The sequence below is a fragment of the Ammodytes marinus genome (genome assembly GCF_949987685.1).
Source record: "Ammodytes marinus genome assembly, chromosome: 9".
Classification (NCBI taxonomy): Eukaryota; Metazoa; Chordata; class Actinopteri; order Uranoscopiformes; family Ammodytidae; genus Ammodytes; species Ammodytes marinus.
In genome coordinates this window covers 20,895,195-20,907,340 of record NC_137213.1, presented here as the reverse complement: position 1 = coordinate 20,907,340, position 12,146 = coordinate 20,895,195, and the positions used below count along the sequence as shown (strand labels likewise).

Sequence of the window (12,146 nt, the reverse complement as noted above, 5' to 3'; positions counted from 1 at the left end):
ATGGAGGGAGAAACTGAGGAATCAGATGAGGATGCTCAGGGAGAGGAGAAGCCCACTGTGCTTTGGGAGAAGTGCATTCAGCATAGCATCTTCGTGGACCTAAGTGAGGATGAGAGCTTCCACTTGAGTGATTTGGAGAGCTCTTTAGCCTTACAACTGTCCCAGGCAGAGTCTGCTGCTTCGGAGGCCAGCATCCATCTCAGTGGTATGTCCGTCAACACCGTTTAGTATTTCTGTATTTGTATTGGACAGCAAAACGTATGTGAAGTTTTAATTTAAGATCAAGCTGCAGTTTATTTTGAGAGCATCGGTGGTGATTGCACGCTTGAACTTGAATTGTAATTCAAAAGACTTTGCGGAAGGATGTTAGTTTATTACAATAGGCAATAAACTATTATTTTGGTGACACATTTTGTGTAAAAACCCAAATTTTCAAATTAAAAAACATTATGTCTATGTCTATCACAAAGTAACAGAAAAGTGCCTCTTTCTGTTGTTGCTTGTGGCGCAAACACTTTAAACAAAGTAAATGTAAATCAGTTAAAGGGATTCATGTATGGCATTTTTGGCAGAGTCACAGAGTAAGTTGGATCTGCCATGTTTAATGGTGGGCACAGACTGAGGCTTATATCTATGCAAATCCTCTCATATTGTATCTATGTTATTTCAATTGCAGGGAGCGCAGAGCTGTCAGCCTTGGACGTCACTTCCTCAGAGTCCAGTATTGTCAGCAGTCAGAGTGAGAAGGTTGTGGAGAGCAAAAGCAGCATAATGCATGTTTCCGCCCAAAGACCAAACACCATTCAGGATGATAAACACGGGCTTGAAGACCCGGGGCAAAGTACTAGTGACGAGGATCAGGAAGACTTACCCTTTGATGGTGACCTTGGAAGCCCTTACTTCAACCAGACGGCTAACTCTGAGGGCAATGTGAGCTCTGACGGGAGAGAAACCGTTCATGGAAGCCCAGATGTTCCTAGTTTGCTTGAATGCAACACAAGAAAGCGAGACCATAATATTGAACGATTAGTTTCTCTTAAATGTAATGCTGAGAAACCAGCAACTTTGTCACTGCAGGATCCCAACACTACACAAGACAACTTTTTTGACACTTCCAAGCCAAGCGATGTTGCCCCGTCCTGCCCTGCAGACATTAACCAGCTGTTGCTGCGACACTTCTCCAAAGAAGAGTTGATGCTTTCAGGCAGGCTGATCGAGGCAGAGACACTGCCAGAGGTGTCCCTGCTGGAAAGCGTGGATGACACTGTTTTTAGCTGGGCTCGAACGCACCACAGCGCAACAATAAGTAGTAACCACCCAAAGATCCCTGCTTGTAATGAAATGAATGAGAGTTTCTGCTCTGGCACGCCTCATGAAAAAAGTAATAACAGTGCATCAAAAAGTTTAAGGGTTGAAGCAGAAAGGATGGTTGATAAAATCGCATCCGCTGCTACTGATAGCATTACATCCAGCTCTGCAAGTATGGACTCCAAACAGGGCAGCTGGGATACGAGTGCGGAAAAGCAGGAAAAGGCAGAAAAAGACAATCAGGTCCAGAGAGTCCCGCTTGTGCGCACCAGATCTTTCAGCGAGATGAAGTATGGCCAAGGCCAAGTCCATTATCCACTCCCTGACTTCTCCAAGGTTGCCCCCAAGGTAAAAATCCCTAAAGCTCCAAGTGGACCAACCAGAGCTGTCCCTCAAAGCCCCAGCACCATGCACAGAGCCCAGTCCTCTCCAGGCATCTTAGAGGTGATCAGCAGAGTCCTGGAGGATGCAGTCCAGCCAGCAGAGAAGCCCTACATCTTCAAAGACGAGGACAAACGGGAACCTCCGGAACTGGTGCATCACCTGCAGGTATAAAGCATTCAGAATGTACTTAAATTGCTTATACCAAAGTGGTATAATTATTAATTTTGTGTTTAGTACTAACATTTTTCTCATTCCATCTTCCTTTAGGCTGAATATGATAAATTACTAACCAAATATGCGGAAGCAGAGAACCTCATAGATAAAATGAGAATAGGAACCAATGTAAGTAAAGTGTTGCATGGAATGAAATCAACTATAACTCATCATATTTGCAATGCAAGTTACTAATTTATGGATTTCCTTTCACAGGCTCAGCCCTCTTCCGAACTGATGCTTTATTTAGAGTGTGATGCTGATCATCAGGGAAACTTACCTGCAGCTGAGGGGAGCCATCTTGGATCCTTGGCTCCTCAACTCCCCCCATCAGGTACGGTGTCTCCATGTCTGACATCTGATATTATGACTTGTTTCGGTAACTGCAAATTACACAGTCAAGTGAAACTGGGTTCCATAGAGACAAATGGAGTCAGATGACACCATTCTAGTTACGCACACACACATCTTTTTTGTTTTGTTTTCGGAGCAATTTAATCAATTAGAAAACAATGGCTGTGAACTGGATGACCTAGACACAACAAACAAAAAAGCACTTTTGATTTCTACATAATATTTTTTAAATGAGATTAACACTAATTGTGTACATCATGTGCAATTTTAAATTGTCCACAAAACTCGAATATACAAAGTCTTTGCATGTATACAGTTGAAAAATAGTATGCACTACCAAGGATATTGATGAGGTAAAGACTGATTAGAAAAAGGAAAAAAATCCTTTGATTCCCCTTGTCCGTTACAGTTAGTTGGTATGATACACTGGGAAGTCTAGTATTTGCACACACTGTTTAACCCCAGTCTTTGCTTTTGTTATCAGAAAACTTTAGTGAAAAAGGAGTAACGACCCCCCAGAGCAACATTAAAGAGGCAGACCCAGCCTCCTCCAGCCAACCGGAACAGGGTCCCAGTGATGGGGAAAGTATGACCGCCGAGCTGAGAGACATCGTCAGCCAGTTCATGCAGAAGGTAAGTTGTGAAGCTGTGCGAGGATAACACCGGGGCCCTATCATCCTAAACCGATAATGGTCCTTCTTCTATACAGGTGGAAGAACTGAAATTCAGCGTAACCAGCATGTCAGTGAGCACAGCAGAGCAGCAAATGGTAAGTGTTGTGTACTTCCAATATGCACGTCTCTATGTAACTCACAGGACATCTCGATTTGTTTGTGTCTGCAAGATGCATTATAGTTTTTGAGTTCAGTGTTGTTCCCCGTTTTTCTTCAAAATGTTCATATGTGTAAAATGTGACAATTGTCAGATGCTCAGGAGCGTTGTGGAGGCTCAGGACGAACTGGAAAGAAAATACATCAGCAAGAAGGAAGAGCACCGAGCTCTAGAGATGCAAAACTACATGGGCCTGTCCAGGAACACTGGCACCTTTGACCCAAACAGGTTACAGAGACCCCGCTATTGGCACCTGTGTTGAGGATGCGTCAGTGAAATACATCCATTCCATTCATGAAGTACATATTTGTGTGTGTGTGTGTGTGTGTGTGTGTGTGTGTGTGTGTGTGTGTGTGTGTGTGTGTGTGTGTGTGTGTGTGTCAAAACGTGTGCAGGCTGTTGGAGGGGGACATATTCAGGATAGGAATGCTCCTTGAGGACATAAAGGAGATGATAGACAAAAATGTGTGTGAGCAGATTTCTCCACCCCACTCATCTTCCACTCCCACACCCATGAATGAGAGGCTGCACATGATGCCCAGTCCTCTCCGCATGCCCACACCCTCACCTCCACAAACGCTGCATGAGGTAATCACATTATAGACAGACCCATTGCCTCACATACTTTCAATAACCTTCACAATTGTTTGCTACAGTCTACCACTTGGTCCACATTATATTTAGTTTTTGATAGGATGCGATAAAATTGTGTACAGACATTCATGGAGATCAATATTTTTTTCTTGAGCGCTACCATGATTTTTTATTTTTTTTGCCTGTATTGAAATGTTTCAGTGGGGATAACTGGTGGTGAAGGGTGATAACATTACAGCAGTGTGTGTGTGTGTGTGTGTGTGTGTGTGTGTGTGTGTGTGTGTGTGTGTGTGTGTGTGTGTGCGCGTGCGCGCGCGTGTGTGTGTGTGTGTGTGTGGTGGGGGTGGGGGGGGGCACACCATAGGGCAGTGGGTGAGTTGATCATGAGTCTGTCGTGTTAAAAAAATATTCTGCCATCTCAGTCCATGTAATATTATGCTGACATCAAATAAGAAAAATAAGATAACTCACTGTAGAGTAGCTAAACAATTGGTATTACAGTTTCCACTACAGATACTATATGATTTATCTGAAAAAAAAATGTGGATGAAATCCCAAGCTACAAATACAATGACAATGATGGTAAAAAGAAATAGCATATCAATATTTTGAAATACGAGATTTTATTGATTGATGAACACAATTCTCCAGGTATTCTAATCTCACTATAATATTTTAAAGGGATAGTTCAGTATTATTGAAGTGGGGTTGTATGAGATACTTTTGCATGGCTAGTCTGTTCCCTTATGGAGAAGTCAATCAGATCAGTCACGATAAGGAGTTTGGGAGAGAGTTCGCTGTAGCTGTTTCACCACATACTGTACCGTATATAAATCTTTACCCAAAAAAATAAATATTGTTTGATTGTACGCTAAATGTTGGATTTTTACTGCTTTAGTGTGCCTCCAGACGGCAGTTTATGTTTGCACTTTTTTTCAATCGTAGTTGGGCCATGTATTACTACGCCAGCCTGCACCGGTTCAGTGCAGCGTATCACTCCGCAAATCAGCAGAGCTACTGCAGCTTTTTCAAGAGACACAAGAAAACAAAAATGTGTGAAAGTAACAACATGCCAATCACTGTGGACACAAGAGGATACTTTAATGAACCAGAGTAGAAGAATCTTGTTGTCGTGTGTCTATTGATTAAACCACGGTAGCTCTGAGTAGGTGTAGTCATACAGTGCAGAACTATGCTTGAAAGAAAGTGCAAAAGTAAACGGCTGTATGGCTGAAAACTGATGCAGTGAAGAAATCCTACATTTAGCGTACAATTGAACGGATATTAATTTTTTAGGTAAACATTTACATATATGGCGATAAACCATTTTTCTGCTGGCCCCCTCTTCAACAATCCCGACTTTCGCTTCAGTGACTTCTCCCCCAAACTTCTTAAAATGACTGTGCTGATCACCATGTTCATAAGGTAACAGACTAACTATGCATAACCTACTTCATACAACCCCACTTCAGAAATACCGAAATGCTTCTTTTTTTTTTGGACAAGCACATTCAGCCAAACTGTTGGCCATAGTGTTCTATTAACAAAACTTTAGCTACTATCTTATTTCAGAGGTTTAAACATTTTTAATTCAAGAAAAAACAAATTCAAAAGAGGAAAGAAAGTCATAAGAAATGGGATCAGTGCTCTGTCTGCTGGATATGTCATTATCTTGGCAGTAGGTCTTGAGACCTTGAGCACACTTTGCATTTCATCATTTTTTTGAAAAGTGCTTCCCCTACTCTAATGACCACACGTTTGTCAGCCTCTGCCCGGGCCCTCAACTCCACCTCCTCCCCGAGCATTTGACTGAGCCATAATATGTTGTTAGAGAGACCTATCTTATTATTTTCTTCCATTTTCAGCCTGATAACAAGAGTTTTCTTTTTAGCTGCATGGTTCTTGGAGGCCTTTTTCCATTTTTCAGATTCTTGGCAAAGATCTTCCAGGTTTTCAAAGTCCCTCTGGCTGTCTGTCTCCTTCTGTTCCATCAGGTGGTTTTGCTTCTGAAGCAGGTCGGTAATTTCCCGTCGGAGCCCATCCGTCTCCCTCCTCTCCACCATGTACCTGTTGGTTGCGTCCTCAGTGCTCTTCTGCATTGTGGTGAGCTTCTGCTCGGCTTCACAGGAGCACCTCTTAGAAACTTTGAGGACTCTTTTCATATCCTCTATTTCTTTGCAAAGTGCATCTGCAACCTCGATAGCCTCAAATTTGTCGGCCTCTGTCTGGGCCTTTAATTCTTTTTCCTTCTTAAGAATCTGGTTCAGCTCTAGGATTTCCTGGTGGAGGCCTTCCACCTTTGCTTTAAGCTCAGAAACGAGCATCTGGGTTGTTGTACCTGAAATGTTGTGAATCTCCTCCAGTTTCTGCCTAGGTTTGTCTGCTGTATCAACAGCCTTGCCTGTGTTGGCCTTTAAGTTCCTCTCTATCTGGATCTGGCTGTTGAGCTCTTCAATGTTTTTAGCGAGAACTTCCTGCTTCTTTTTATCCAATTGGACCTCAGATGAAAGCCTCTGATATTCAGCTGAAAGCTGAACCTCCAGGTTGTGACCAGGTGCCTCCAAGGCCAAGGAGGACACCATCTTTGCACTGTTCGTCTTGTCGGCGCTCATGTTAACTCTCAGAAACTTTTGCTTCAGTTTTTCAATTTCATGACTCAGGGCCATTTTCTTCTTCCTCTCTGTTGTGAGCTGGTTTCTGAAGTGCAGTTTTATCTCTGCTGTCTCCAGCTGGAGGGTATTGTGGTCACTGCAAAGGACCTTGAGTTCATTCTCATACATCTCTAAGAGATCCACCGTGTGCTTGTGGCTCCTCAAGTACGCCATTTTCGGGAAATCTGCAGTTAGGTCACTTGGAATGTTTGTCTTTGCTAATAACTTAATGAAAGCTATGTCTCACACGCTGTAATACATATTTGTGTCTAAGAAAGACCTGGGGGTTTCTTCTTTGGAAGTGCTGATACTAAACTGCTGACAGCAGTGACGGACTATGTGTGTTGTCTGTAGAATTCTACAACATGTTCTTTGATCATTAAGAATTCCAGAATGACTTACAATGACTGCTTTGTTTACATAAAGTCTAATATAGTTGAAAACACATTGATAAAATGTTGCTGTGTGCGGTGATTATACTGTACTTGATCATCTTGCCCAAGATTTCCACTCCTCACGTCCAAGCGTGATGGAGCTATTGTGCGCTTGAAATGCTGAATGAACACTTCACTTGCTTTTCGTGGCCACTCCTCCATAGTCATTATCGGCTCTTCATAAATATACTGTCATGCATACCCAATACTTGATTGAATTTTTTTATCAAACAATCTTTTTTTTTTTTACCTTTTTTGTGAGGATACAATGAGAAAACTGAGCCGTCAGACATGGTGACAGGTTTACATTGTGGAATTAAAGATGCAGCATTCTGCAGATTCAAAATAGATCAGGAAATCACTCGATTTACAATTAAAGGCCTGCCCAGTCATTGTAATCCAGAACACTTTTTGTCAAAATCAGCAAATATCTTCTCACCATCCGCTACCTGACCGCACTGTGTGCACGCTGAAAAAAGCTGGGTGGCTGCGTTAGCAGCAATCTTACTGTAACACAGTGGCTTAGAACAAGCACCCAACCTCGCTCTGAGTGTCAAATATTGCCGCAGTTAGTGTAAACATAAACAAAAGTTCCCGGAAAGTCCCCGCTATCAATATATTGTGAGCATTAGCATTTTAAATCTTATAATCTCCCACCTATACTAATTAATAAAATGTATTTATTTAGTTTATAAACACTTATTGACTGTATATACGTGTGTGTGTGTGTGTGTGTGTGTGTGTGTGTGTGTGTGTGTGTGTGTGTGTGTGTGTGTATTCGAACCTGTGTTGAGGATGCGCCAGTATCATGTTAATGTTAATACATCCATTCATGAAGTACATATTTGTGTGTGTGTGTGTGTGTGTGTGTGTGTGCGTGTGTGTGTGTGTGTGTGTGTGTGTGTGTATGTGTGTGTGTGTGTGTGTTTTGTTTGTGCGTGTGTGATCACACTAACCACACATCATCTGAGTGGCCTGTCTCATGTTTCAGGACCCTGTTGCAGGTTTTTCCACTGTGGGTTATAAAACAGAGACATGGAGAGAAGAAAAAGAGGAGGAGGTGGATGAGGCCAGTGCAGGTTATGGAGTTGATGGTGGTGAACTTATTACAACTGACTCTTTACTGGGAAATATTGGACACAGCAGCCTCCATTCAAGGTACTGAAAGGTGGAGTCATTCTCCAGAATCGTCGACTCCACTTTTAATATATAAAACATTTCCAAAGTGAAAATAATCATTCCCTTTTTATGATACAATACTGTATTTGGTTTGGTTTCAATCTTTTTTTTCTTCTTTTTTTATATGATATTTAATGATTGTGAAGAATGAATATCTTTATTTTTAGTTTTGGATATGCAAGTGGATCAACTTGAAATGAAGAACTGATGTGTTTCACACAACAGATCTTCATGAGAATAATGTCATCAAACAAGTTTAAATACTGTATATATTCAGACATAATAACTTATTGTCAATGCCTATTGAGTCTAGCTATTGGTGTTTTGAGTGGTACTTGCATGCGTGTTTGTTCTCATATAATGAGCACGTTCTCAGCCTTCCCATGGGCATATACTGTTTCAGGTGAAGTGAAGTTTGGTGTTAGGTTCCGCTCCTGGTTTGAGTCTCTGTGTGCTGGCTCTCTCGTCTCTCTTCTCTTTTTAGGAGCTCACAGGGCTCTTTAGAGGGACTGATAATCCAGACACCGGAGGCTGAAGAGGAGAGGACCTCTGTCTCATCAGAGGCAATAGACCACAGTAACATTTTAGCCTACTTCAGTCAAACCAGCTTACCCTCGAGACAGACGCAGTGGACACCAGACAGGTCAGTGCTGTGCTATTAAAGTCTACCCGACCATATACATAGATGTAACTTCATTGGCTCTTTTGTGGTTTCTATATACTTAGTTTACTCTTAATTATTGCATGGCTCACACAAATAATCTGTGTTGTAATCCTGTCCCAGTGTAAGTGACCCTCACCTGTCACCTGCTCTAAATACCTAAATATGTTACTTGTTGTTGCAGTAGTGGCAACCCGGAAAGTGTCCTGAACCCAGGGTGTGAATGTGATCGGCGTGATGGTTTGAGTCTGGCTGTGGAGGTCTCTTCCTCCTATGATGAACCCAGAGACGCCCACAGCCTCCCAGAGCCTCCTGTCAACACCTCATCTGTGTCGCAGCAGGTCAGTCACAGATAATAGTTGGCTTGTTTGAAAGGTTTATGGTAGTGTTTCAATAATAATGCATAGGTTACTTTATTTGAACTACGGCTCTTTTTTTGCTCACTGTTTTTGTTGGTTGCAGGGGATCGTGTGCCCAGAGACAGACAGTGGGTTTGGGAGCTCTTACTTGAACCAGTCAGCTTCTGGATCATTTCATCCTCATGTCCCCTCAGAGAGGTACAAATATTTTTCAAACAGCAGCAATAAAAATACTTTCAGTAGACCGTGACCAATCCACAGTCACATCACATACGTCTAACTTAAAGGTGGAGTAAGCGATTCCAGAGGACGTCAAAATCACTTTTTTTTGTCAAAATCAGTGAATATCTCCTCACAATCTGCTACCTTTCTGTACTGTATGAGCATTGAAAAAAAAACTGGTGTTATACACAGCCAAGGCTCTGCAAACAGGCATGTAAACAAAAGGGTCCCACTTTAGCTAGCAACATGCCAGTTTACAGAGCCTAGGCTGTGTATTAATTTTTTAACGCACACACACACACACACACACACACACACACACACATACACATACATACACACACACAGCACATACTGGTAGCGGACTGTAAGGAGATATTCACTGATTTTGACAAAAATGTATTTGGACAATGAGCATCTCCATAATCACCTGTAATGGATTAACCCAAGTGTGACCTATATTCATCTACAGTTTGCAGTCCCAGAATGATGGTTTAAGTAACTCGGACAGCGAGGGCTCCTGCTCCAACCTCCAGACCGCCATCCATTCAGCCAGCATCAGCATCCAGCGGTGGGCCAGCCCCCACCCATCTGTCCAGACACAGTCCTGTGGTGCAGCAGCAGCAGTGGAGCGCTGGGTGGAGAGCACCACTAAGGAGCCTTCTGCCCAGCTTGAGGGTGAGCAAACCTTTCTTCAGAAAGAGGTTTTATTTCATCTCATCTGGTCAGTACTGAAACTATGTGAACGCTTCTTCACCACAGATCCAACAGGACCTGAAAAACTCCATCAAAATGCATCGGAACCCGCACTCAGCACCAGCATGGACACAGAAGACAGAGGCAGCCCGCCATACTCCTGCTCTTGTAATAGGTCAGTAGATGACTGCTGAAAAACTCAAACTTTAAGCAGTTGTTGAACCAACGTAAATATAGTTTTAATCTACTTTTTCTCAGCTATTTCTTTTCATGAACATTAATTATATGTATGTGCATGTTTTCATGCGTGTGTGTTTAGTGAGGCTATCCTGGCCCTTCAGTCAGAAGTATCCAGGCTAAAACAGGACCTGCAGGAGGGCTTAGTCCAGCTGCCTCACCTAGCACAGAAGATGGACTATCTCACATCCAAATGCAAACAGGATGGTCAGGAGCGCAGATCTAAAAGCAGAACCCGGACCCACAACAGATCCGCCTGCAATAGGTGGGGAGCTGACTGATAATAGTCTGACAAATACAGATACTGAAAATGAGTTATAGGTTTTGAAAAATATACCCTTTTTATTCTAACCTTAGTGTCTGGAAACCATTGAGTAGCCGAGGGAATGTGAGCAATCTCAGGTCAAGTCAGGTGAGAATAGAGGACTGGATCTCTTCAGATGTGGACCCCAACAAGACCAAAGGTACTCCACCACAACAACAACACAGTAATAATTGAATGTCAGCAACACACACATGTCAAAGTGTTTCTGTGCATTTCTATCTGTATATGTGTTTGCGTAATGTGTATATTCCCTCCATTGTCTACCATGGTTTAACTATGGTCTCTTCAGGTACAGACAGTGGTGACACAGACAGCTCTGAAATGATGTTGCAGTTCCACAGTTTGCCTGTAGGGGGCAGGATAGACATTGGCAGTGTATGCTCAGCACCAGAGTTGCAATATAAACTGCAATCCAATAGAGGTGAGAGAGAATAGAGTGTGTTTTCACAGTGCTTTACAAAAACTAATTGTTTCTGAATTGTTTTGTTTTCTGGTATATAATTAACATGGGGATATTTTATCCAAAATTGAACACCAAAGTTTGTTATGTCCCGTAAGGGTCAAAAGGAACTGGCTCGCTGCGAACATCTGGCCTGAAAAGCTCCATTTTTAAAGGTCGCCAAGAGGAGGCTTCTGACAGCCATACCAAGCAGAGACAACAAAGTAAGGGATTTGATCAACAGATGTTTACATTATATACTATCTACATTTTGCTGTAATTTCCATTGATTTGATGAAACAATGTCTGCTGTCCAACTTATATATGGCAGATTTCAACTTCTTCCATAATTGGTTTCAGAGCATATACTAGAAAAGCACAGGAGTAACAGCCCAGACACAAACAGCAGGCAGTCAGTCATCAGTGCTGTGTTAAAGCAGGGCAGAAACAATTCACTGTCCTCAGAATCAACACCATCATCCTCATAAAAGTAATTTCTTGTAACTTAAAAACAGAAACCAGGGCTGTGTATACGTGCAGTATTTTGTTTTATTTGTGTACATACAGTAGTAATTCTCACGTTTCCACCGTCAGCAGCCGTCACAGAGAGTTTTTACTCCGAGGAGAGGTGGTCTCTTTTCTCCTCTCCATCTCTTCAGAAGCCGCTTCTCCAGGTGGGCTATGGCTCCTCCAGCAGCCTGCCTGCAAGGTAAACAGACACACCGTTTACTAGACTTTTTCCGCATTTAGAGGAATTCAATTATTCAGTACTGTTTAAGTGGAATTCTTCCCTATCTGTCCTCAATTCAAGCTATAAAGTGAGGGAGCCGCCTCTTCAGTCCACATACCACCACAGAAAGCGCTCCACCCAGTCAGACACGGCCCTCCTGCCCAGCAATGTGTACTTCCAGCGGACGCGGTCCCCGACTCCGGGGCCTTCAAACACTGGCAGCAGGCCGGGCAGATGCAGGGGAAGCAAGGTGATGTGCAGAAAGATGTCTCATCTTTCTGCATGCACATATTCTGCTGAGATCTGCTGTGTAACCCCTAAAAAAAAGAGCCTAAAAATTCAGCTCAATGAAAAGTTTGCTAATGTGTTCTAGGAGGACGACATTAACAGGACATTAGACCAGGCCATTGAGGTGGCCCGCAGCATGAAGAAGACCACAGACCGAATGGCAAAGAGGCTGTCTGCTGACCTGGCCAAGGCTCAACACAGCATGAAGCCGCTAGGGGGCAGGAACCGCCACGTATTATAG

At 42.8% G+C, this 12,146-nt stretch overlaps 1 protein-coding gene across 1 annotated transcript; it reads left to right on the top strand.

The window, feature by feature from the left end:
* Positions 1-12,146, top strand: aknad1 (AKNA domain containing 1; the record flags this gene model as incomplete). Its single annotated transcript, XM_080034071.1, has 21 exons — positions 1-205; positions 677-1,857; positions 1,960-2,034; positions 2,122-2,239; positions 2,744-2,892; positions 2,969-3,028; positions 3,185-3,318; positions 3,486-3,678; positions 7,761-7,927; positions 8,433-8,591; positions 8,794-8,950; positions 9,075-9,166; positions 9,663-9,868; positions 9,962-10,061; positions 10,206-10,388; positions 10,481-10,611; positions 10,738-10,869; positions 11,007-11,111; positions 11,482-11,596; positions 11,699-11,867; positions 11,991-12,146. 21 exons carry the CDS (start codon positions 1-3, stop codon positions 12,144-12,146), a joined length of 3,987 nt encoding a protein of 1,328 aa, XP_079890197.1.